The 26,633-nt window shown below is 40.1% G+C and overlaps 1 protein-coding gene across 3 annotated transcripts in view; it reads left to right on the top strand.

Moving 5' to 3' along the window:
* GPATCH2L (G-patch domain containing 2 like) overlaps positions 1-26,183 on the top strand; it is a 32,658-nt gene extending 6,475 nt beyond the window's left edge. For 2 of the 3 annotated variants that reach the window (XM_034062019.1, XM_013129020.3), the window contains 8 exons: positions 1,894-1,958; positions 5,217-5,393; positions 5,770-5,849; positions 7,877-7,944; positions 8,839-8,893; positions 10,851-10,936; positions 19,175-19,266; positions 24,919-26,183. In XM_034062019.1, coding sequence (XP_033917910.1) covers positions 1,894-1,958; positions 5,217-5,393; positions 5,770-5,849; positions 7,877-7,944; positions 8,839-8,893; positions 10,851-10,936; positions 19,175-19,266; positions 24,919-25,091 — 796 coding nt within the window. In that variant the 3' untranslated portion in view covers positions 25,092-26,183. Of the gene's footprint in view, positions 1-1,893; positions 1,959-5,216; positions 5,394-5,769; positions 5,850-7,876; positions 7,945-8,746; positions 8,787-8,838; positions 8,894-10,850; positions 10,937-19,174; positions 19,267-24,918 lie in introns of all 3 variants that reach the window. The other variant, XM_005148890.3, reaches the window with a different exon arrangement.
* The last annotated feature ends 450 nt before the right edge of the window (positions 26,184-26,633 follow it).

The raw sequence follows: 26,633 nt of genomic DNA, 5'->3' as shown, positions 1-26,633 counted from the left end.
GCATGCTTTGCTCCAGGTGTTTATGACAGTGAAATTGCTAAATGAGGACCATTTTAACCAAAGATTGGGTGATCAATAACACTCTATAGCAGTAGCTTGTCGAATCAATAGCATTCATTATTTCATGGTTAAGGTAAGTAGCCTCCTTTGCAAGTGGAGGTCATTAATCAGTGCTTACTGGACCTGCAGAGAGGCTTGTGTGGGAGTCTAGTTCATGTTCAGACCTGAAGTATAAAAGGGGTGGTAAAGAGGGTGAGATCTGTGAAAGTTTGTTCCAATAAAACACTGGCAGTAATGTGTATCTGTAGGAAACTAGAGAGCTCTCAGTACAACAGGATGCTTAAAATACTTTTGATATGATCTGGAATCTTGACAATGCTTTTTCCTTTCTCAGGCACCTTTCCTCTGAGGATGCTAAAACCCTTATGAAGCAGTCACTCAATCCTCGCATCTGCTGCTTGTGAGGACTGTTAATCCAGGCTTTCAAAAGGGAAAGCAGACACGCTAAGAGATTTGCCCAGGGTCATACAGTGAGTTGGTAGGAGAGCTAGGAATGAAACAAATGACTCATGGTTCTCCATCCTTGGCCTTCATTGCTATGGTGTATATGTGGGAGGGTGACTGGATAGCCAAACTTTGTAAGGGATTTATTTGGAATTTTATATTAATTTACATCCTAAAATGTGGGAATGATGTATAAACTGTTCATCCTTTAGGTTTAAATAAAGGCCTTTATACAATGATGAACATGCAGGGTTTGTAGATATCCAGCACGATGAGTTGATTTGACTATGCTTTGGAGTGTATTTTCTAAGAACAGTATTATGCTCCTAAGATGGGTTTTTATTAGCTGCCTGCAATTCTTTAGGGTGACATATCTTGTGGACACTCATCATTCAGCTTTCTGAATCAAGGACTATCCAGTTGATACTGGTGTTCAGTATGATCCAATTTCTCTGAAAGAGAGGGACCCAGAGGTGCTTTCTAACGGCATGCCCTGGTCAGAGATTGGTTCTAGTGCTGAGTTATATCTGATGTTTGCATCTAGGGCCTTAGTGCTGGAGGGCGGGCATTAAGTAATTTCTGCTTGTTCTGATATCTCTCCACTAAATCCAGAGGAATTACTGCTCAAAGTGTCCAAAGATTGATTTAATATCACCATTAAAGCCATCAGATGCTTGGGACTGACCTGAGCATGTACATCTGCTACAGATATTCATCCAGCTTTACAGTCAATTAACGGCTTTCTACACATTAATTTCTAGTTTAATTCTTTGGTTCAAGAATTAAGTCTTTTGTAACTGCTTCAGCAAATGGAAAACGTGCTGTAATGAGGCTGCATTCAGCAGCAGCAAGTCATGCTGTGCTAAGGTATTTAGCTAAAGAGTTGTAAATGTACTAGCTACTCTTCCCTCCAAATAAAATGAAAGTTGCCATAGATTGAAGGGGAAGTTTATGTACCTGTATAATATTTTGAGAAAAAGGAATCTGACGTAGAAAACTTCAGAGGGTTTTCAGTTAGCAGTTAAGTGATCCAAGGACAGAGTTTTTAACTGCACTTAATTTCCTAGTGAGCATTCCAGACAATGTCATAGTTAGGTTATTAAATGTAGTACCTGAGGCAAATGCCATTGTATTAATTACTTTTTGATAACTCAGAGCTATACTAGCTACAGGATTCTTTTTCAAGTGGTGCAGCATTGCTAGGTTTTAACAGAAAGCAATTATGCCCCATGCTAGAGCCAGCCAGGTATCTGAAATGCATTTTTTTTGTGAGATAGCTAGAGTATTTTGGGCTCAGAGAAGCTAGTAAAATGCAATAAAGTAGTTTTTTTTTGTTTTATATCTGCGGCAGTTGTAACAATGGGGTTTTTTGTTTTGTTTTTGTTCCAGTGAAACCAGCAGTGTATGCAGCAGCAGTGATACTGGCCTGTTTACCAATGATGAGGGCCGTCAAGGTAACGACTGTCCTATTTTTTCTCATGTGTTGATGGGGAATTTCTTTTACTTTATTCACAAATAAAAAAAAAGAGATCTGTTTTTGAAGAGGGATAGAGAGGGAAGTATGGGAGAAAGGCCAGTGGCTGGGAGGGCATGGGAGTTAAGAAGTGAGCTGAGGGCTGCAAAGGTTGATAACAGTGCACTCTTCCTGCTGAGATTGTTTGTATATTGGATCAAAAATACTTGAAACATCAGAAGCTATTATGATGGAAAGGCACAGAAATACAAGAGAAGTTTAAGAGCTCTTTATAAAGAGCAGAGTTTATAATTTGTTTCTATACGTGTTTCAGTTGTTGTCTGTATACTGTTAGAGACTATGTGAGTTGTTTCTATGAGCGGGAAGATGTGGATAAAAAAATGAGTACTTAAAAGTCACTTAACAGATTGTGCTAGGAAGACAACAGCAGCATGTGCTAGTCTTTATTTCTTTAAATACACATTCCTCCCTTACTCTTATGTGCATTAGTTGAGGCTAGTATTTTCAGTGTCTGTTGCAGAAATAGTTTCTTAGGGGGTTTGAGTGTGGAATGTAATCTGTTTTATTTATCAGTGACAGCCCAGTGTCTAGTTCATGGGGAATATGGAAGAAGTAAGTGTGAAAGAAGTTGTAGTAGGTACACAGGCACTCAGGAGCAGGTGGAATGTGACCCTAGAGACCTGCCATTCTGTGCAGCTTTTGCTGGTGTGCACTCTGATTCTGTCTCATTTCACAAGCTAAGATTTGGATAAGATCTCTTCTGGGAATATATGAATGCTAAAGGAAGTAATATCAGTAACTCAGCAGGAGATGTTGCTTTTACTAGCTTGTTACTGACCTGGGTATGTGTGTGTGAGGACAACACAATGATAGCAAATATGCTTACAAGTTTTCTGATGGTATGTTAGGCTGTAGGGCTGATCTGTTGTGATCTTAGGTGGCTATAATATGTTCCTGAAAATTTGGGATTTAAAATATCAGCTTTGACCTTTGTTTCCAGCATCAAGTCCTTCAAAAACAACAGAGAAGTCAAATCTTTTGTCCTCTCTTCTTACCGATGACTGTTCTGGGGGGACTGAAATAAGTGAGCACTTGTGTATCAGATGGCGAAGCAGGGTGGTGACTGAAGTGTTGAATTTTTACTTCATCACCTGGGACAAGATTGATGTAGACTGGATAGTGTGTATATATATACTTGTCTATATGCTTGGCCTATATACTTGCTCTGGTTTTATACCCTGTCTTAGATACTAACTTTTGGCTGCTACTGGAAGTAGGATACCCAATACAGCACATAGAATATACTCCTTAAATAAAGTCCAATTACAGCCTCCCTTGTCTAGGTACTAGAAGAGATCTGGTATCCTACCCATCAGGCCCCTGTTCAAAGAGTTTATATTGTAATAGCTTTATGGACAAGATGTTTTAGCTTGCAGTTATGTTAAAAAGGTTAAAAAAATGTTGCACTTTCAGGTTAAATAAAAACCATCTCCCTTTCCTTTTCTCTTTTTTTTTTTGGCCATTTCTAGTCATAAATACTAAGCAACAGTTCTCCAGTGTAATGAAGAAAGTACAAAACTGTCAGGTTTTGGGTTTCTTGTCATTGATCATCATCTTAGAAGTAGTTCTCTGGTAGAATTCCAAAGTAAATAATAGGAAATTTAAGCCAGCAGTGTACTTCAATTGAGTGTAGTTCACCTCCACTTCTTTTGAGGTTATGTCATGTAATATTTGTGCTAGTGTTAAATAGGTTGTCTTTGCAATTCTAGCTACCAGTTCACTTCTGTGAGCAGAGAATGCTCCCAGTTTATAATTTGAATGTAAATTTTTGGTGCATTGTGATATTTCATGGTTGATGTATTAGCATATGACCCTAATTGTGTTTGTCTTGTGAAAGTAGTGATTTGAGATATGAGGGTGCACTATGCCAGTAGATCCAAAATTGTGATAATTTTGCCCAAATTTTGAACACTTAACTATCCAACATTACTTAGTCTTAACTTACTATGAGATGGATAGGGATATTTATATTTTAAAATATATTTGTTACAAGCATGGTAGGTCAACTGACATACCACAGAAATAAAAAGCAATGCCATAGCTTTGGGAAGAAGTATTCTGACTGTCTTACCTGTTGCTGTTTGGAATAGGCTTTGGGTATTGCTTCTTCTGTTATGTGAAAGATGGCAGTATTCTTAACTAGGGTGAGGCTTTTTTTTCCTTCTTCTGTTTATTTTCTTCTCTGGCAAGATGTGTAGGTATGCATAATGGACTTCAGTGAGAAAGAATATAACTTCATGAGGAAAGGAGAGTTGGGTGGAAATGCTTGACTTGGGACTTAGTGGTAGACAAATGAGAGTTTTCCCAAGTGAGGTGTGTTAGGTTTTTAAGGCAATGTGAAGTACCTTGCAATTATATGGGATTGTTTGTTACGTGAGTCAGAGTCTTTGCCCACTTCTTGCTTTTTTCTTATGCTGCTCGTGTGCTACTGCTCTCAGAGAATTTATGGTGAGGCAGATTTACCATGAATGATGCAGTTATTTTTAGACTGCAGCTGCATTAATTACAGTGACCCTATGTTGTGGAACTTTGATCATTACTTCTGTTGCTGGTCTAGTTTTGAAGAGGTTTGTAGTTCTGACAGATTATAAGAAATTTTTATGGAGAAACACTCACAGCATGGTTAGGACTTACAGTCAGAGTGACCATTTTTAATACCTGTGTGTTTTCCTCTTAGTTGCTGTCTTAGGAGACTAGGGATCTTTCTTGTTAGTGAGTATGCTTCTTTTTCTTGCTCTGTGAGCCTGGTCTTCTGTTGCGAAGTGTCTCCTGTGACAGCCTATAACGTGTGCCAAATGATTGGCCTCTACCTCTGTCACAGTAATTACTTCAGAGAAAGAGTTCTGCATAAGACATCACACAACATTGAACTGAGGTTGATGAGATGCAGTCGCAACAGAGTGCTAAAGCTGCCCTAGGCAGGTCTATAAAGAGGGCTTTGTTCTACAGGGAAATTCTGTAGACTGATGAGTTGGATAGTTTAAAGCATTTAGTGAGGCCCCATAGTTACTGCAGATCATTGAAATGGAATACAAATATAAGGCTCTTCAGGAAGGAATTCCTAATGAGACTTCAGTTGTTTCACATCCAGAAATGTGAATACTACCTGTAATATTTTGTGGGGCTGTCACAGGGCGCGTTGATTTTACTTGTAGCTAATTCCATCCCATTTCTTTAGGAGATGATGAACAAAGTGATTGGTTTTATGAAGGAGAATGTGTTCCAGGATTCACTGTCCCCAACCTTCTTCCCAAGTGGGGAGCTGACCACCGATCTGAAGTGGAACGTATTGACTCTGGCCTAGACAAGCTCTCGGATTCCATGTTCCTTTTGCCCTCACGGCCAGCTCAGAGAGGTGAGGTCCATAAGGAATACCATGAGTTTGAGAACTTTTGATGTGATGGCAAGAATGGATTCTGGTCATGGGCTTTGCAATTTAAATGCATACTAGTGATATGTATTTTTTTCATGATCCAATTAGAAATAGCTCTACTACTGGAGAGTATACTAGAGTAGCAGCTACAGACATTCTTGAATCTTTTTTGTTGTTGTTGTTGTAGTTGTTTTTTTTTTATAGACGTTTTACTTGATTTGTGAATAAATGGGAATATCTACCTCTTGCAGATTGGGAACAGAGGATCTGAGTTGACCACTGAACTGTTTTTCCTGGTGGTTTTGTCAGGAAGAATCTTCTTTATTCATTGCTCAGTTTTTCTGGATTTGGTTTTCAGGGTTTCATGCTCGCTTGAATCGCCTTCCAGGAGCTGCTGCCCGTTGTCTCCGAAAAGGTCGGAGAAGGCTTGTTGGCAAGGTATTACCTTTTGCAAGATAATAATTCTGTATTTCCAATGCTGATCTGTCCTGAAGTACTGTTCTAAGATATCATGTGAATTGTTTTCTGCAGAAAGAGGCCACTTACAGGTTTTTTCATGTATTGTTTGATTTGTTTAACTGCTTTGATTGCCAGAAGTCGATTGAGTGACTAAGTGGATTTTAAGGCAGGTTTGGAGTGGCAAAGGCAGTTGATCAGTGCTAAAAGCAATATGAAAGGAGGTCTGATGATGAATGACAGGGAGCATAAATATCAAGAAGCTTTAGACAATGTAGGGGAAAATAATGGTGGCATAAGACTTGGGCATGCTCATAATCTGAGACTACAAGGGCAAAGAGGTGACTCAAAGGAAAGCCAAATTTTTGATAGGTAAGCAGACTGATAGGAATTGCAGCAAAGGAAGGTGGTTTTAGCAGTTGCATTTTTACTGGGAAGACAGAAGAATAAAGGGTATATGCAGTATTGCAGACAATGTTACCTAAAGACCTTGACTATGTTTATTATATGTAGGGAAAACAACAAAAAATATTAGTCCTGTTTCTAGAGGAGTTAAGCAATATTTGTAGATGCCTGTCTAAAAGAGGGAGGGGTACATCTGGTTGGGTCTGGATCTTGGAGTGTTAGGTGCTGATGGCTTTTGTGAAGGATGTTTCTGAGAAGGAAGATGTTGGCTGTGTTTGGCTTTCTTTTTATCGGGATAAGCTCTGTGCTTTTGAAAATATTTGCATATGTTCTGAACTGACTGGCTTCAGGGAGTCTTTTAGCAAGGTGTGTTAGAGAGGCAAGGAGTGTGACTTCTTCCTTCTGTTCAGTCACACTTGAAAGATCCTTCTTTGACCCTTCTTTCTTCTACTCACTTTGCTTAGTTGTAATCAGATTTATAATATGAATCCTCATCTGGCAAGAGACCTGCTTTGGGTAGGATTCCTTGAGCCACCTGCAAGTGACTGGGTCTGTTGGCAGCACCTCTAATGATCCAAATGAAAAGGATAATATTTACTTGTTTAATTCATCTTCATCACCTTAAAGGGATCTTTGTCATTTGCAGCGGAGGTCACTGCTCCCCCTTCCCCATCTCTCTCTAAATTGTAATCATAAATAATGAGTTTCATTCAAAGCTCCCCGCCAGCGAGCTGCTAATTACCAAAAGTATGGCTTGTAATTTACACAGTAATAAACGGTAAATTTAAGCATTACGGCACTTTAAGTTAATAATTTTTCTGCTGTAACAAATAGCCCATCTTTCACCCCTGCTGCTGTAACTGCCCCCAGACTTTGAGTATGGTTTGCCTATGTGCCTGGCACAAACAAATCTTAACCTGTGAAAGCTTTTTAACCCTCATCTTCAGACCCTTCCTGCAAACTGTGTTTCTTTTTTTGTAGGTAGTAGCTATGCAGACATGAGTAGCTGGTGCTTTAAGTGGTGTGTGTATGTGTAAGCCAGCATCAAACATACACAGAGCAGTGTCCTGCAGGGGAAAGTGTGTTCCCAAAACAAGTTTTTTCTCCTGGGACCTGCCTTTTTAGTTGCTAGAGGTCCTGCTATTTCCAGAAGGGGCAAAATCTTCATGCATGAAACAAGTTTCATTCACCTGTACTTGCTGAATCCCTGTCCTTAGTATGACAGTGTCATGTCCTGTCCTGTCACTCAGCCTGTTCTGGTCCAGCTGACCCCAGCAACCTGGAAATAAGCACTCCTCAGCTATTTCCCTTGTTATTGACTTCATTCTCATGCTGCATGCTTTCTATTAGTCCATCGGTGTGCCCTGTGCAACTGTCATCACTAAAATAAAAAACAAGCCCCACCAATAAAACTATTTTTAATTAGTTAAATCAGCTCAATTTTGGCTCTAAAAGGAGAGAATGAATATGTTTAGTTGAGAGTGAGCTTGGAAGAATAGGATGTGGCCCAGGGGAATAAGATCTGTTTGTACTGGCAGCAGCAAAGTATTATGCCTACTCACTGTGTGACAATCTGCAACCTTTTGCCTGTGTTTGTGTTTCAGGAGACCTCCATGAGCACTCTGGGCACTGAGAGGCTAGGTCATATTGTTAGTGATCCACGCCAGAAAGAGTAAGGCCCTTAACAGCTTGTATAGAACTTTGGGAAGGGTGGAAGAACTATAGTTCCCTCCTGGGACTGAAGGGAATGAAGAGCTGGGTGGTAACTGAAGTATCCAGTGATGTGTGGAATGGGAGGCAGTCTTCTACTGATGGCTTCTCTATTTTCTTTCTTGCAATTGCTGACTTTCCTTTTGTAAGGCTGCCCCATTGTGTGGACTCTGCTGAAATGTCCCTTTGGTTACAGTCAGCTTTTTCTTTCCTCCTGCATTACGATGTGTGATTGCAATAACTGCAGATCTTCTGCACAGTATGAGAAGACTGAGCCCTATATGTTAGCTTTTTATAAAGCTTCTGTGTGGAGTCAGGCTATGGGTGCATACTCAGACTGCAGAAATTATGCTGACAAGGCAGCCGCAAAATTGCTTTCTCTTTCTCTGATGTTCTGTCTCCTTCCCCAATTAGCATATTTAAATTGTAGCCAGCATCAAAAATAGTTATGATGCCTATCCTTTGACATCTCTCCAATGCTCTTCTTGTTGGGCTATGGATAGGTAAGGATGTAGGCTGGACCCACTGCACTCTTGACTATGGTGCAGTGGGTCCACCCTTCACCAGGTGTTGGTATCAGTTTTCTTCCTTAGATCTGTAATTCGTTGTTTTTAATGAATCCTGCTGATGTTTAATCTTTCTCCTTCTTTCTCCATCTTTGTTCTTCCCCCTTCTCTCTTTATCTCCAACCATCCCCTTCCCTCTGTGTTCATTCCTTCTTTTGCATTGCTCCCTCCTGTCCTTCTGACTCTGCCTCCTTCCAGCTTTTGGTTACCATCCATGGGGAAGAGAGATCGCAACCAGGTAAGCTGACTCTGTTCTACCTTTTTTATTTTCTTGATTCCCCTCTCTCTAGAAAGAATAAAGTGCCAGCTTCCAATTTCCCACACACTGTGGCCTGTGCACATGAGGTAAGGCAGTCCTTTCTCATTTTGTTAACTGATGTCTTCTGGGCTTTGAACCCATGTCTTGGGCATTATATTGTCTGTTTAAACTGAATAGCTCAGGAACTCCTTTTGTTTTATCTTCCTGTTTCAGGTTAGTATAGGCCTTCCTTTCTGACAGTGACTGGGAGGGAAAATGCCTCTTGGCATGAGAAACTTTCACTTCCATAAGAATTGGAACCTTTTTCTCTTTTTAAATGTTTTGTTTTGCCTTGTTTGGCTGAGGCTTTTACCTGATAGTCTCTTCAACAAAGAAGGGGAAAAAATTTGATCTGATTGCAGTTAAATAGCAGCTACAACAGGAAAATGTAAGAGGCAGTAAGTGAGAGAAATAGGCATTCTTGTAACTAAACTGTATTTTCCAGTAGGTCTTTCATAGCTTCAGTGCTGGAAGGCTTTTTTACTGAAGATATAAGAGCTCAGGTTTGTAACTGCAGAAAGCAAAAGGATCTTCCATTTGAGCAGTTGTGTTGCAGCCTGGTTCCTAGCCATGCATGCCCCTTTCTCTTCCTTTGCAAGTTGTTTTTTTTTTGGCTGGTGAGCAGTAGGATTGAAATCCATTTTCTCCTTCAGGTGATTAAAAGTACATACATGAGAAGAAATAATTTTCAGGTCTTTGTGCAACTGTGTATTTCCTGTTAATGAGAGCATTTCACATACTGCTTTTACATTTGCCAAAGAGAAGAATAACTACATAAGCTTTAAAATGACCAAAATAAATTACTTTTGTTTTTTTTTTAATTGAACTTGAATTGACTACGGAGGCTTACTGGTGATTCCCCCCTGCTGTGCAGTTGCAGTGTTACTTCACTGACAGTAAACTTAACAGTCCAGGTTAAGGAGAAGTTCCCTGTCAGCAGCAGCTTTGTGGTGCATAGTGCCTGTTCCTTCTCAGAAAGGTTGAAGGTAAAGGCCTGGGACTGAGTTCTGGAGTTGCAGATAGCTTTTATGATGAGTCCTGCTACAGATGTGGATTATTAATTTGTTCTTATTTAAAATGCATCAGCAATCCTAGTAATACAAGAAAAGTGTTCTGGAGATCGGGGTAGCACTTTGCAAAGCAGATGGAAATTAATTTCCTGCTTGAAGTGTGAATTATGAATAAAGAGTAAATGCTGAATATAAGTGTGATGCAGGTACCCCAGAGAAACTATTAGTCTAAACCTTATATCTGCATATTGAGCAAAGTTTGCTTCATGCATTGATTGACTAGATTGTTCAGTTTCTGTCCTGACCTTTAAAAAGAAAAACAACTTCAGAGTTACTTCTTCTACAATAAGCTGTTTTGCACACGTTTAGTGCTTTCAGGATTTGTCTGGTCTCAGGATCTAAGGCTAGCATGACTCCTCAGTGTTTGAGAAATCTGTTTAAAACAGTTTGCAGAGAAACCATGTGAGGTGGGTTGGGAGTGGGAGGAGCAGCTCACTTGCTGTGGAATGAATTGGGAGCTCTTTGTGAACTGAACCTGGTGGGCCCAAGTCTTTTAGAAGTTTGTTTCAGTGATCCATGCACCCATAGAGAATACTGGAACTTCTCTGTGGGAAGTGGGAAGAAACTAACTTTTCTCTCTACAGTGTGATGGTAGACATAGGCTTCATGAAAGGAAGGCAGACTTTTTGCTTATGGCATGCAGCAGTAGGGACTTTGAGTATGCTTTTAGTTGACCATCATTTTTAATAATATAAGTTGAAAGAGGAGCATGCTTATAATGCTGCCTGTTGTGAGAAGATGGTTATGAGATTTGCACCCTGTGCTAGCCTTTTGTCTGAAGTGAGAGTCAGTCCCCACCTTGTCTCACCCCTTGATGTGTCAGAAAGGTCTCCTTATCCTTACATGAACAACTACAGGGAATAGATCTGAGTGGCTGTATCTGAAAATTTTTTCTTTTAATGCTTTGCTTAAATAAAATCTCTTGACTTTCCAGTTCAATCCATTGTCTCCTTTGTACTCTCTGGATGTGCTTGCTGATGCTTCCCACCGAAGATGCTCACCAGCACACTGCACTGCCAGGTAACTCCCTTGCTCTGCTCTGTTGGGGTTGTCTCGCTTCCATCCCATGGTTATCTTCAGTAGTACTATGTGGTTTGAACAATGCTTGTGGACCTGGAAGTTAATGAGCTTTTCCCCAGGAGGCCTGTGTTCAAACTTAGCATAACATGTATGGATGCAGATTATTTCAGAGTCCCAATAACCACGTGCTTAGAGTATATGAAACAGTGTATGACAGACAGGCAGAACATAGTGTGCTTTTAGAAGTAAACATGATCTGTTCTGAATTGTGGGTTGCTGCAAGACTGTTGTATAGCTACAAGTGGGGACAGTGTTGTTGCCCACTATTAAAATCAGAACAAGATGAGACGCAAAGTGCTGACAAGCTTGTGTGGGTGACATGCTGAGGCATTTTGGTATTCTGGGTGCCTAAAATAGACCCTCTAGGCAGATTCAGATCTCACCTGAGGTGACCTCTGATGGCATGGTATCTCTCTCTACTGCTGAAATTTAGATCTTGCCTGACCGAACACTGAGCTATATTTGAGTCTGCATAGTTGGGGTTAATATGCTATTCAGGCGCCTTCTGCTGACTAAACCTGAATTAAATTCAAGTGTTGGCCTTAGAGGTGACTCCTGTTCTTGTGCTGCAGGTGACTGGCTAAAGGTAAAGTGCCCTTGAGCTCTTTCCCATGCAAGGAGACAAAGCCTTGGCTGGGGCACAGTTCTAGTTATGTGCTTGCATGAAGGACCAAATCTGAAAGAAACGTCTGGACTTTCAGCTTCATGGCTTCCTTTTTCGCGTTAATTAGCAAATAGAGCATGAAAAATGTACTGAGGTTGTATGTGTCTGAACGAAAGCTTGGCATCCACCCAGCAAAGCCTCTCCTCCCACTGGCTTCTGCAGGGAGTTTTGTGATGTCGCACCATGACCTCATGCTGCTGTAGCCAGCATGTTAAAGTTGGAAAGAGGGAATGAGGAAGAAATCGGCTCGTAAACATTCGACTGGATGAGAATAAAAATAATTCAGAAGATTGTGCATCAGCAAATTGGTTGCTTTTGGGGCTTTTGCTCTGCTCTGGGAATGTTTTGTGCCTGTGAAGCAAGAAGATTGGTATCTTCATTTACAGCTAGGATAACCTTTCTAGTACCTTTAGTGTTTTACTTGGTACTCTACAGACATTTGTTTTCTAGAAAGAAGAGCTAGACAAATCCTGGTCACAAATTCAAGGGCGAAGTCTCTACCTTTATGATAATCAGCAAATAACCAGTAGCTTTGGAAGGGGCATGGCAAGGGATTTCTAAACCTGGAGGAATCATGTTTGCTTGTTTTGGCTGAATATGTAGTCTAGCTAACCAATGAATATATGCTTAGTTCCTTCTCTAATGAGCAGCTGAATGCTGGCCTGACTAATCTCTGATGAATTGTTACAGAATATTGGCAGAGAAGTTGTCCTATCCTAGAGGCAGGTGTGGTTTTGAGTGCCTGTATTTTGAGATAGTAGTTCCTGTTTTCATGTGAAATGTGCTCAAGAATCTTTATAGGAGAAAGAAATGTGGGAAGAATGAACATGTTATATAGACCCATGTATATGGCAAGGATTGAACTTTTTGATGCATGGTACTTGCTTTATGTAAAGATGCTGCCAAGGGCACAGAACGAAGTTGTTCCTTCACAGAAACATTTTTGTAACAATAATTGGTCTTTAGGTGCTTCAAGAGATAAGCCTATTAATAGTCCATTTCTTACAGGAGGGTCAGGTAGTCTCTGTAAGCACTGTCCAGCAATTGCCCCAGTTAACATCATCTTCTTTTGCCATGAATGGAGTTAGTTCCAGTAGTTTGTGCTTTGGTAAGCTCCTAAAAGCTTGCACCTCATCCTGGAGAAACTGCTCAGAAATTTGTCATAAAATGGTTTGTTGAGGGGAGTTAAGCCCTTGAAAATTATATGAAATGTATTAGAGAAGAAACTCTTGATGGTTTGGACACCTTATGTCTTCAACCTGCTGCCTCTACTGTGCCATGCAAAATGCTTAGTTTCTGCTAACTCAGAGGCAGGTGGAGTCTTTGCTCTTGCATGGAAATGTTTTCTTTGTCTCAATGGCAGATTTTGGTGCAGTTCATCTGGAAGAGTGGTAACCCAGTGCTTTGTTTAAGCAGAGCTGAAGGCTAGAATACTGAGCACAGTTGGGGGTGTTCAAGAACCTCCTCCTTGACACTGAAAAGCCTGTGTGGAGGGTTCCTTGGGAAGTCTTATTTGAAAGGCTGTATAAATTGTACACTACCAAGATTACCTTTCTTGCTTTATGTCTGTGATGGGAAGAGATTTCATTCAAAGTGTATGCACAGCATTGGGAATTTCACACCCATCATTAGAAGCCGTTTTGTGTGTGTTGTGACTGTTATCATTAGTGGTATAATTTTATTTTGTGAAGTGAGGAGAGTTTCCTGCTTTCTTGCAGCCCTCCCAAGGGATGGCTGGTGTATTAATTTGCTGTATTGCCTCCTGGCTGTTCCCAGGCTGTTTTTCCTCTTCATCATGGAATTTTTAATGGCCCTGCTGCCTCTTGGGAGGCATGCAAGGAAGAGTACCTCAGGGATCTCTTCCTTTTTTCACATGCCTATAATTACTCTCCTTTAAGAGCACAAAGCATTTGCTAATCGTGTCTTGTCTGTTAAGGTTTCGGCTTCATGCAGGCTTGCTAAAAGCAAGCAAGTAGAGACTTGTGTGGGCAGCTTAAGTGATCCTTCCCCTCTTTCTCTTCTGCCCATTTGCCTCTTTTGGAGACAGGAGTGATCTGAACAGAATTTTCTTCTTGAACTCCTACTTAAGAGCATTTTGTACAGGCTTAAGTGGAATATCTTATTAGATTTTGGTTATTCAATGGCTATATCAGTGGGAAGGTATTATAGGTTCTTGGTTATTGGAGTGTTATTCCCTTAAGGGAGGGTAAGAGTTTCAGAAGAGCCTAGAGCCAGTGTTCCCTTCAATTTCATTTTGAATAGCAGGTAGAATAAGAGAAGAAAGTAGAAGGTAATTTTTCCCTAATGCAATTTATTGTTTGCCTTGAAAATAGGGTTATGGGTGAAAAACACAATTAAATGCTCTCACTGGAGGTCATAGGGAAAGTGCACCTCAGATGGCAAGTAGATGTTGAAGGTGAAGATTTTGAAGAGGTATGTTAGAGGCCTCTGAAAATCATTTTGCCTGTACTCTGAGTTAATGTTAACTGTAAACCTAGAGTTTAATTGCGTTTAGAAGCAAGCCTCTCATCTTACCTGGAACATGGGATAAAGATCTAAAGGGGTGAGTCCTCATCTAGTGAACTGCCCCACATGCTGGATTTGGTTAGAGTGAAGAGGCTTGAATAATTCTAGTTCCATCTCTAGAAGTATGCTCATCAAAGTAAATCTTATTCTTTCTCTTCTGTATCTTTGCAGAGATCCTGACATTTCTGACTCTTACCAAAGTATGGGGAAGTACAGGGATTCCCTGCAATGACAAACACTGTCAATGTCTTCCTTTGCTAAAGCCTGGCTAATATTCCAGTTGGGGATATAACTGAATTCTTCTGACAGGCACGCAGTGAACAACAGCTGTCAACCTAGTGTCACATGCAATTGTTTGAGGCCTAATGCTCCCATTTTGGTGAATCCTAATTCTCTGAAAAATAAATTCCTGTTAGCTTCAGAATTTTGTTTACCTGCTATTGCTTTAGTCACCTTAAAGCATGTTGCCATTATCCAATACGTGTACTCAGCATGTCTGGCAAATACTGGGACTCTTTCTGGAAAAGATATCATGTAATTTAGTATGAAAATTGAGAATGCAGTATATGGGATCACATTGTTTCTGCTTAGAATACTTACATGGAAAACAAGAAGAAAATGTGTTCACTTGTATTTGTCACACACAGACTTTAGTAACGAAATTGCTGTGTCATTATAATGCTTACTTGGGGAACAGTCAGCTGCTGCACGATGACCTATGAGATTTGGATAATTTAAGAAGTGAGCTGACCTGTTTGTGATTTTTGGAATCTGAAAAGGTGCTCTGGAAGCTCTCCCATGAGGCTCTGCAGGGCAGAGGAGAGACTGCTATTCACAGGAAGTATCTACAGTGTGATGTGACAGCAGGAGCCACTTGTATGTGTGGAAGCTTTGCATGCAGATTGGATGTGCGACTTGTACTGATTTACACGTGTTATGTGCAGATCAGACTTTGGTGCCCATCTGTCTTTATAGGCAAAGAGGAGGAAGAATTCTGCTTTTACCATTAATTTTGTGAAGCTGCCACCAATAGCCTCAGGTAACACCCCAGGGCTTAGAAAAAGAGCCTTTTATTTGGCCAGTGTTTGCTGGGAATATAGCATCACAACAGCAACAGCTGAGTTGTGTGGAATTTTAGTAGCAATATCCTTGTTAGAAGGCTGTCTCTGTTCAACATTTACTTTAACATGAGGATAATAACATCCCTTGTTTGTATGACAGTAGATTAATGGCTGCCTCTCACTTTCACTACATAATCCAAGTGCTTTGCTTCCTCTAAGGATACAGCTGAAATAAAAATTGTCACTAGACAAGCTGGATGATGTAAGATTACAGTGAGAGGTGTACACCCCCAAGTGTGCACTGTGCCTCCTGCCTTCAAGAAGGCCCCAGACTGTCACAGCTCTGTAGTCTTCTCTGAGGCCTCCACTGTGAGTTTACGGTATTTTTTACTCTAAAATGTGGAGATTGCTTTATAATCTAGACTTTGCTTCGCAGACAATGAATGTTCAAGGGGCCTCGTGCTGTTCAGTAAGGGTCTTCGTGGGCTAGTGTCTGCTTGTTCTCCATATTGTATGCCACAGATTGTCCTGTCAATCCTAATTTTCTGTTGAAACCCTGTGGTGGATGTAAAATAGTGGCAAGCTCCTGTGACCCTAATGTCCAGCACGTGGTCACCTTGAACTGGAGGAATAAGATAGGAGTCTGGTTTCTGCTGCAATTAAAATTCATTAAAAAAAAATCATAGAATAAATAAGTGGAAAAAGAAAGGAAACATTACTTCTGACACGTTAGAGACAGCAATGAATCTCAGCTTTCTGCAGAGCAAAGCATGCTTTTTCTCCAGTGTGACCTGCATGTAGGATCAGGTACCTTAAGCAACATGTTAAGAGACAAATCCATATATCCTGGGTAATTTCTTTAGCTTATGATTTCAGACAAAACCAAAAAAATACAAACATTGTCAGAAAGACACTGTAGACTTCTTTTTCAATATAATTTTTTTTTTCCTATACATATGTAGTTTGTAATTCACTAACTCCTGACAGTGAGGACCTGCAGTGTTAGTTGGATATATTGCAGCTGTGAATGTGTCTGCACTTTGGATCATGCTTTGTCTCTCCAGGTGTGTTCTACTTTTTCTCTTCCCAGGTTAGAATTTCAGTCCTCTTTAGACTGTAAAGTAGGTTTTCACATTAGTCTGTAGTCACCTGGCAGATTCAGCTGTGACTGGGCACTGCAGCTTTGGGTTTTTTTTTTTATCATGATCAACCAGCTATAGTCCAAAAGTAACCAGGGAATTATTTTCTAGTACTGTTTGTGCAACATTGAAGAAAGTATAGAAGCTTAGCAGAAGAGCTAACAGGTAAGGACAGAGAAAGTGCCATTCTGGTTTCTCGGTTTAGGCCCACAAAGCTCTCTATGCCTCAGAATTCTTCACAGAGGGGTTTGTGACTGCACAAATGTGCATTTTCTGTCAGCCTTTCCTCTCAGCCCTATTCTATTCTACTTCAGAGTAATTTTTAAACTGTTCAGAAAAGTTGTTAAGATTCAACTTTGGCAAAAAAACTAATTCATGGTTACAGTCAGTCACTGCGATTTTCACAATTTATGGTTCAGCCTGTCCACTGTTATGTTGTGTGCTTCACATGACCTGACTTTCCTGGTGGTGGTGTTCCTAAGAGTCTGCTGTTAAGCTGGGCTTCTCCAATTCTGTTCTCTTACCAATACAGCACAAGTATACAAGCTAGTGATTAGAAATTTAGATTGAAAAGTGTGCTACCAACCCAAAAAATTCATCTTTCATAAATTATACCTCAGACACTCTTTCAGTCCATGTCTTAATAAGGGCTGTCATCCCTACATGCATTCTTTTGCTCCTCTCTCTCGCAAGGTATTTACCACCTGGAGATTACACGAATGCAGATTTATGGTGCCTGTAAAGTGCACCAGCCACTTGTAACTGACACTTTTACCACCAGGGCAGTCAGAGCCAGTGCATAATCAATAGGTTCCTGATTTACTAACTGAAGTGTGGGTGATCAATAAGGGATAAACCTGAATGAAATACATGTTACAGAGACAATTTATGACCTCTGAGCCTTTGTGTGTTTGAGGCAGGGCTGCTAGATGCAGCATCCTTGCTATTAGTCTCCAGCTAGAGTATGATTTGCCTTTACTTTGGTAACAAGAATTTTGATTTGATTTGGTAACAAGGATTTTGAGATTTTCATTCACATTCTGTGCCCTTTCCACCCTTCCTGTAATCATGAGGCAGGGGTAGATATAGTTTGAGCATGGAGCTGAGAGCAGGAGCTCTTTTTGAAATCTAGTTTGTAACACTTGTGAACTGGGAAAGATTACATAAAGTCTCTTAAAAATTGATAGTGTATACTTTTTTCCTAGTCTGCAGTGATTCTCCACCAAGGATCAGATGGCTAATGTTGGTATAAGTTCATAAAATTAAAAAGGAAACCTTATTATCATGGAATAAAATGAGTTGGATTATTGTATATAATTATGTAGCCATCTAGTTAGTAATTTAATACTGTGTCACTGATGCAAAATAAAAACCTGAAGTGGCTATCTTTTCCTTGGGCTATGCGTGTGCCTAAGTGTTTCAGATTACATGGTGGGACTGGGCTACAATGCTGTATAGCCACTATGCTCGTCGTGTACGAAAACAATTTTTAGCATATGTGAAGTCACTTTGAAGTTGATCACTTCTGTGTACAAACTTGAGATCTGAATATGTGGTTTGCAGGTGTGCTGGTACTTTTGAAAGCCTTTATTTAGTTCATGTTTTCAGGAGACTCCTGTGTCTGGTTACATTATCATACATTCCCAGATTTGAAAAACTGGCTGTCAGTGAAACTTAGCACAGCTTAAAAGTGTTTGAAGCTATTCCTTAATGTCAAGCTTGGATGACAGATTTTTTTAGACTTCTTGTAGAACTTCTGAATTTTAGTTGAGAGGATAGAAGATGAGAGTTCTTTGTGGTTGTGCTTTGTTACAGGTAAGTAAGTAGATCCAGCAGCATTCAAACAATTTATAGTCTTGACTGGTATGGGAAATATTTTTGTATTCCCTACAAGAGTACACTTTGGTTTTGCATAAATACAGTGTCAAAAACTGTATCTATTATAAATGTGCTGCCTTTTTTTTTTGTATATTTTTGGCATGGAAATACAAAGCCATAAACTTTTCCTGTTGTTATTTGCAGGAGATTTCAGTACTTGATAAATGTTTGTTAAACTTTCTGGATTTTTTGTTTTTTTTTTTGTTAATCAAATAACAGGCTTTAAAGACATGGAAGCTTTTCAGCACTTTATCATCAAAATTTATATGATTCCAATCTTTGCAATATATAAGCACTCACAATCTTACTTGCATTCCAGTTCTGCATTTTGCACATCAGATCTGATGCAGAGAGTGACCAAGGAACGTGCCAAAATAACTCTGGTATCTTGGACAAAGGAGGGATTTGAACCCCACATCATTGCTAAATTATGCATTTTTATTCATTATGGATTGTATTTGAGAAAGTTCTCTGGTTTGCTCCCAAGACTGTCTTTTCTGAATTAAACTTCTCCCTCCATCTAGACCTTGGAGAAGTGCTCAGTTCAAGTCAGTCCCAATAATGCAGGTTTTCTTAACTGTCAAATGGCCAAATTGATGGTCATTGGCAAGCTTCAGACTTAGCAGTTAATAATGACTTCTTGTGCTTTCAGTTTGTTTACAGGTGCAGCGAACCTGTATTGCCATCAGCCAGTTCAGCTGTTGTCACAGCACTTCAATAAGGCAATAATCATTTTGAAAATGCATCAGATTGTTTTGCATTCGTAACTTTATGAACTTATTACTGTAGTGGAACAAGTCTGCATGGATATTGGAATATGGGTATTCCACTGAATAGGTTGGAGGGTGATTGGCCAGTGTCTTACAAGAAAGTGATACTAGAACAAAGTTTTGTTTTCATTTCTCTGTAGGCAAGCAAATGTACACCTGGGACCACCATGTTCAAGGGACATCAAGAGGAAACGAAAGCCAGCTGCAGCCTCCATGTCCAGCCCAACATCAGGTGACCTGATATGTGTGCCAGCATTTGTGTGAAGTCTCTCTTGAGCAAAGTGCCAGTCACAATAGTCAAAAATATCATTACTTTGATTTGAAACTATTGAAATGTGTGTGAGAAGGGCAACATGTGAGAGAGAATATCATGTGGTTTTTCATAGCATCAAAAGCTGCCTATTAAAGTGGCACTATGGCATGTTAGTGTAATTTACAGTGTGTCATTATACAGTGGGTAATATGTTTCTTCATAAGGTGTTATTTCCACCATTCTTAAATTATACAGTACATGGTAATAAGGAGGTGATCACTGTTCATGGTGTGTTCCTTCAGTGTTGGGCTGACATTAGCTGGTGGCTCTGGTGCCTTTTTCAGGATGCTTTTAGGCACTTTTCCAGGAACAGAAATCTAGCATTGTTTCTTCACTGGGTGAAGCCACCTCTTCCCTGAGAGCTTAGTCTTGTGAATGAAAATAGTAACGTTTGTTCTTGCTCTGGGGATGTACTAATTAAAATGCTGGTTTATTTTCATGTGGTATATTTTTGGAAAGAGACTGATTACTTACCAGGATCTGAAGAAGCTTTACTCTGCAGACCACAGAGCAGTTTTGGAGACTTTTCTCTGGCCTCTCACCCTATCCTCTCTTGAAATATTTTGCCTGCTATCAAGTGACCTGTGTTCTTCCAACTAGCTTATTAAAAAATTGTTACTGTAATTCAGTAACAAGAAGGTGGGTAAGCTCATTGGAAAAATGCTGATGTGAAAACAGTGGGGAAGACTGAAAGAATTGGTGATGAGTTCCTATTCATGAAGTTTAGGTTTCTTCCTTAGGCTGGTGGATAGACAGTAGAATAATGAAATAGGGAAGAAAGTTGTGCTAGTTTTCCAGGCCACAGATCTGGATTACAGACTGTCTGAAAGGTTCTCTATTAAAAATTAAGTAAAAGTAATCTGTTACTGACTGTTCATTTAGGATATTCTTTCCTGGCTTTTGAGTATTCCGTGTGAGGATATGCAAACTTCTGTAGTGAAAGAGTTGGTGAAATTGCATATCCATAGCCACAGAATTTTACTTCTGGGAATGCTAGGTTTTCTTGGTAAAATGCTGGTGTCTCACTGTCCCCTCTTACCTATCCATTAATTTATTGTTCAGAGTATATTCTCTACTACATTGCTGGTCACTTTCTATAGGGAGAGCATCTATTTCTATGCCTGCATGTTTCAAAATATTATGTACGTTGTACTTACTTGACTAGGCAAATTGTACAAGGACAGTTTTTGAAGACTTGAATCTGCATCTAGGATGGAACCAAGCACTGGAATCTTGGTTTCATTTGGGATAGAGTTAATTTTGCTCCTAGTAGCTGGTACAGTGCTGTGTTTTGGCTTTAGCCTGAGAACAATGCTGATAACACACCAATGTTTTAGTTGTTGCTCAGAAGTGCTTACCCTGATCAAGGACTTTTCAGGCTTTCATGTTCTGCCAAGTGAAGAAGGGGCACAAGAAGCTAGGAGAGAGCAGAGATAGGGCAGCTGACCCAAACTAGCCAAAGGGGTATTCCATATCACAGCACGTCATGCCCAGTGCATAAAATGAGAGGAGTCACCCAAAAGGCCCAGATCACTGCTTGGGTTGGGCTCATTGTTAGTCAGCAGGTGGTGAGCAATTGTACTGTGCATCACTGTTGTTTATTGTTTGTTTTCCTTTCTCCTTTCCTTCTTCTCTCCCCTTGTTATTTTCATTAGTAGTAGTTGTAGTAGTAGTAGTATATTGTACTTCAGTTACTGTACTGTTCTTATCTCAACCCATGTGGCTTACATTCTTTCAGTTCTCCTCCCCGTCCCACCCAGGGAGAGGGGAAAGCTGGAGGTGAGCAAGTGGCTGTGTGGTTCTGAGTTGCCAGCTGGGTTTAAACCATGACAGTAGCTGAGGGGTTTCAAAGTGTTTTGTTTTTTGAGGTGAGGGAAATAAAATTAGAGTATGCATTACAAAGGAAGGAGAGTGTAGTTACTAGAATCCAGACAGGATGCTTCGTGATCAAGAGAAAAGTGCTGCAAGGTTTTTCATGGTCAAAAAGGCTAAAGATTTCTTACTTAGACCCTATTTAGAAATATCCCCAGCAAAGGCGGTAGCTGTGGACAGGTTTGCTATAACACTGACTTGTGGAAAAAACCTTTTGATTGTGTAAGTGAAGCTGTGTCCTAGCTGACTTAGTACAGCAGTCTTCCAGTTGTAGCTGGAGCACAGCCTGGGAATGTAACTTGGAAACTTCTGAAATCTGGCATTATTTCTGTCAAAGGTGATCTGACTGGAATTACTAATGTCTAAAGAAATACATAGGATTACTCTGCAATATAGAACTGACTAATGACTCTCATGCTTAAACATTGCTGAGATAGTTACAGATTTTTCTCCCTTGCCATACATCTACTCATCCACTCATAAATGTCTTACACTGGGGCTCCCCTGTACCTGAGGAGTCACAGCAACCTCATTTTCTCACTACAGAGGCTTTTTGTTTGTGGTGTTTTACTACTTCTTCAAAAGATGAAACACAAGTAGATCAGAATGCAGGCCCATGCCTGTCACTGCAGGCACACAGAGTGCTGGATTTCTTCACCTTTAAATAGCATCTTAGCTGAGTCCAATTGCGCTCGTCTCACTTGTTGACCAGGTCCTGCTTCAATGATCTCCTTTTTTTGCAACCTGGGTGCCCCATGGAGGTGAAGGACATAGCCTGAGCTGGCTCCATCAGTCAGCAGAACAAATGGGCTTGCTCTGCTGAACATCGGGCCATCTCGGATTCCACCTCTTTTATAGAGATGAGTGATGAAGAGGGGCTCGTTCCACTTTGCCGCTGTATTAATACACATCAGGGGCCAGCTCCCGGCACTAAATCACCCTACTGCATACATCTGTTATCGGACTCCTCACCAGTGTGATGAACAAGACTGCAGATAGAGGCTTCCTCATGTCATTCTTTATAGGATTTTCCTAAAAGAATAAATAGCTCAAATCTCTGCCAACACTCTCCCCTGTCATTGTGATGAATTTAGCTTCTTTCTTAAACATGCAGCTACAAATCTTCCCCTGTCACCTCACCCCCCCATCATCTACAGAAAGTTTTGAGTTGAATTTGGCTGAAATCAGAAGATGCTAATAAAGGGCATATGAGATGTGAATGCTATATCTCCCTTGTAGCTGCAGGAGTGAGAAGGGAACTGGAGATACATTTATTTGGGAGTGAATCAAACTAAGTTTATTGATGTCTTCTCATATACTTTCATATAAGTGGGTATTTATGGGTTCTGGTAAAGCATTTTTTGACAGACCATTGTATGAAAATCCAAAAACATGCATTACTGTAGCAGAAATGCATAGGTCTCTATTGTATTGCTATAGCATTAAACCTCTGGTATTAGTATTGTGGTCTGAGGTTAACTGGCCTAAATAGTGTAACTGAGATAGAGGTTAAAGAATAGTGTTTTGGAAAAAGGCCTGGCTGTTGAGAGCAACAAAACATGGGTAGAAAATTCGGAATTCATTTGCACTTCAGGAAGTGAGTGTTATTAAAATTAAGTTGGTCAAACATATGCCAATGTTGAGAGAGATTGAAAATGAAAGTGCTTTCCACGCTACACAGTTGTGCATTATGTGAGCCCTAAAGCCCTCACCAGGTAAGAACAAAGATCTGGCTGGTGTAGTCTGGGAGTAGAATAAGGAAATCTGGAGGAAGTAAGAATGGCTGTACTGGATTAGCCGAGAAGCTCATTCAGCTCAGTGACCAACAGCCAGTGCCTAGGGAGGAAGAAAGTTTGTTGTGATAAAGGTTCTTCAAATTTTCAGTGATCTAAGACAGGGCCTTCAGAAGGCACAGATAGTGTCCTTGTGTGTAGTTACTTTCTGTTGCAGTGCAAATAGAGTTGGACTAATGTCCCCAGTGGCACAGTAGAGCTTGTCTGATAAATACTATATAAAATGTTATTCTTCTTGTAGTTATTTTCTGTTTTGAAAGGGATATGATGAAGACTGTCATGTCTGTCTTTTGTTTGTCAGAAGAGTCCACAAGTATAGAAGGTCGTGAAATAAATGATGAACAGTTGTCCAGCTTTACATTGATGCTTTTAATGTTTATTATGGTCCAGTCCCAGTGAGTCTGGGACATTTTACCCCAGTGAGTCTGGGGTAAAAATCTGCATAAATAGATCTTTGTCTGCCTGGTCATGTATTCACACTTAGCTTGTGAAAAATAATAACTTCTAAAAAGTGCCAGTTAGCAGCCTCTGAAACTGCTTATCAGAGAACAGCCTGATGAGTAGTAGCAGTTTTGTGACTTTTCTCTCTCCTGTTTCTTGCCGATGGATTCACCTTTTGTCATGGTATTATGGTACCCAGCAGCAAGAAGCCTGGTTTAGGCCTTTGTTGTTTTTTGTTTTCTTTTTATGAGAACCTGAGTGGGGAGACTGCTAGCAAGGTGCCCATAGTGTAGTTTTGGTGGTGATTATTAAAGGGCTTCATTGTTTTTGCGTGTTTTATCTGACCTTTAGATGGAGGGAGCTGATGGGCTGGAGGTAGAATATGCAATGTACTGTTATCAGCTGCATTGCTGTGGTTGTATGGGAATGACTCACTGGTTTGAATGTACAGAAAGGGGTTGTTGGCGTTCCAGATCTACTGACTGGAGAACCTGAAGCATTGAACCAGCTTTTTATTTAAACTTCAAAGCAATCAGTCCACTAGTTGAAGCTTGTTATGGCCTCTTTATTCTTCATCTGCTACAGAGCAGCAGAGGCAACTTGTAATAAAAACACACAAACAGCTATTATCTATTGTGAGAATACAATGAAAGAGAGATATGTTTCGTACTGAAGCAAGCACTTGTTCAGAAAGCTTCTGGTTGCCCCAGAGACTCCTGTGGCAGCAGCTTTTTCTCCTGCCCTGTTCTGCTTTTGAGGATTGAATGATTCAAGATACTAAGAACAGGAGCAAACTCTTATCTTATGGAAATTTGGGTGGCTGCTGGTTTGAGCTATGGATCTGCAAATCTCTTGCTAATTATAGCCTGTCCCATTTTGAAGTAGTGGTTGTATGGATAAAATGAGAATGGATTCCAGTCTAGCTTAGCAAGTAGCTTCTTGGTATAATATGGTGATTTGCCATATTAGATATATGTGGAGGTTTATGGTACTGCCTTTACTGTGTAAGGAGGAGAGGTATATTTTCTTCTTTAACTGAGCTTTGCAACCTGAAATTTGCCAAACCTTCAGAGACTTTGAAATTCCCAGATGTAGGGTTAACTGAGTCTTTGTAAAGAGATCAAGGTATTTTCAGTTGAGTGATTACAAATTGATCCTGTTTAAGTATGGGACAGCTAAAGCTCTTGATTTCCGACAGGAGCTTTGACTAAAGAAACTAGTTAGTGGACTTGGAGTTCTGAATATGAGAATCATTACGGCAAAGGTGTTAAATGCTATCAAGAACATGTATTTCAATGGAATTTGGTGGGGGAACTTGGAGAAACTCAGGGAAATAACACCTTCTTATACAAAAGTACATATAAGGGGTGTTTTCCATGAAATCACTTGCTCTAACTTTTATTATTTTATTGCCCATTTCTACTTTCTTCCTCTGTTCCCCCTTCCCTGAAATTTTATATTTCAGCAACTTTATCTGTCCACATGGATGCAGCAGAGTCAGAGCTACCAGCAACACCATCTCTGAGATCCCAGAACTCTGAATGGACGGGGAAAACACCAGCAGCAGAGAAAGCTACTATCACTGCCTCCAGTAACTTTTTTAAAATGCCACCAGAGAAGAGCCCTGGATACAGCTAAAAGGAAGCATTGCAGCTGTAAAAGCTTGGATTTTGGAAGTGTTTGACTCTGTGTGTCTCTACCAAACATCTTGTTTGGTGGTAGTGATAATCTTCAGTATTGGTGCGTGATGCCTGACATCATCCAGACTGATCTGTGCCCCACGCACCTAAACCATGTTTGTGAATCTGTGTTTGAAAAAAAAGGTAATTGGTGTTGGGACCTCAGTGGCTTTTAAAAATATTCTTGCTATTGTTGTATTTATTATGCATTCATCTCTTTCCCTGCTGCCAGCTCATATGTGCTGGGTCATGTACAGATTCTTCTGGGTTTTCAGATCTTTATTCACCCCCTGGACATGTTGCTTGTTTGTGCATTTGGTGTTTTTTTAGGTGAAAGTCCCCCTGCCGCTCAGGCACGTGTCTCCCCCTGGTTTTTTTTTGGCTGGGGAATGAGGAGGGAATGCAAACAAGTTGAAACATGCAACCTGAATTCTGTATTAGCAGAATGTTTTCAGGCCATGTGCTGATGGACTCAAATCACATTGCTTCCAGTGAAGCAAATATGGTGCTTGTCCATTCAGAAATTGCCATTGGCTCACTGGCAGCATGATTCACTAGACTGTTTCCTTCTCTGTTGTTCTGAATGTCTTTAGTCTTGCTTGTGTATTGCATGGTCTTTCCTAATCTACTGGATAAGGAATTGGGAAAGCTACTTGGACATGAATGTGCAAGCTGGTATATTTGAAAGAAACCTGGGCCCTTGTATATCCTTGGAGTATGGTAGAGGATATACAAAATTCCTGTTTCTCAGTGTATAAATTATAAAATGACTGTTAGCATTTCTAAAGGATGCTTGCCATAGAGGTTAACATGCTGTTGAACAAAAAAGCCATTTAAAGTACCACCTGAGTTCAGAATATTCTGGGTGTTGATCAGACCTCTTCTATCTAAGTCTTTCCTTCCCTTCAGAAAGTATTGTCTGTTCTCTCTTCTAGAGGTGTCTCCACCTATTGATGATTGGACTTTGGAGCATGCACAAATGAGATTCTCTTCATAGCACTCCCACTTGTTCCTCTGTTATTTTGTGTTGCAGAATATGTGGATAGTGATTTCTTCCCTCTCTTTTCTTGAATTCTTGATCATGCTCCCCTTACTTTTAATTACTTTGTCTGGAGCTTATTTTAAGCTGTGTTTTTAGAATATACTCCTGCATAGCTTGTATCAAGGAACAGGTGGCCTCATGGCTTCAAGAGTCCTTTAAAAATAGGATATATTTGTATGCTTACAACTCTTTTTTGTTTTCTTCACTGGGTGGAGCTTTCAAACAGTACCCTTTAAACTTATAAATTTCATTTTGAATGGGGAGGTGCAGTTAGCACTTTTAAGTGGTATTGCAGTCTTCTGCTCTCCTTTATAAATCAAATAGCTGAGGGAAAGATCAGAGTTTGAGACTATAAAGCAGTGATTTATATTTAACTCTCTATTAAAATGTTAAATGCTCATAACATACACAGAACAAAAATTGAATGACTCGCTAAATCATGATTGACATATACACTTA

This window comes from Melopsittacus undulatus, chromosome 4 (genome assembly GCF_012275295.1).
Source record: "Melopsittacus undulatus isolate bMelUnd1 chromosome 4, bMelUnd1.mat.Z, whole genome shotgun sequence".
In the NCBI taxonomy this organism is placed as follows: domain Eukaryota; kingdom Metazoa; phylum Chordata; class Aves; order Psittaciformes; family Psittaculidae; genus Melopsittacus; species Melopsittacus undulatus.
Note: the sequence above shows the minus strand (reverse complement) of the source record. Positions and strands in the feature narration are given on the sequence as shown.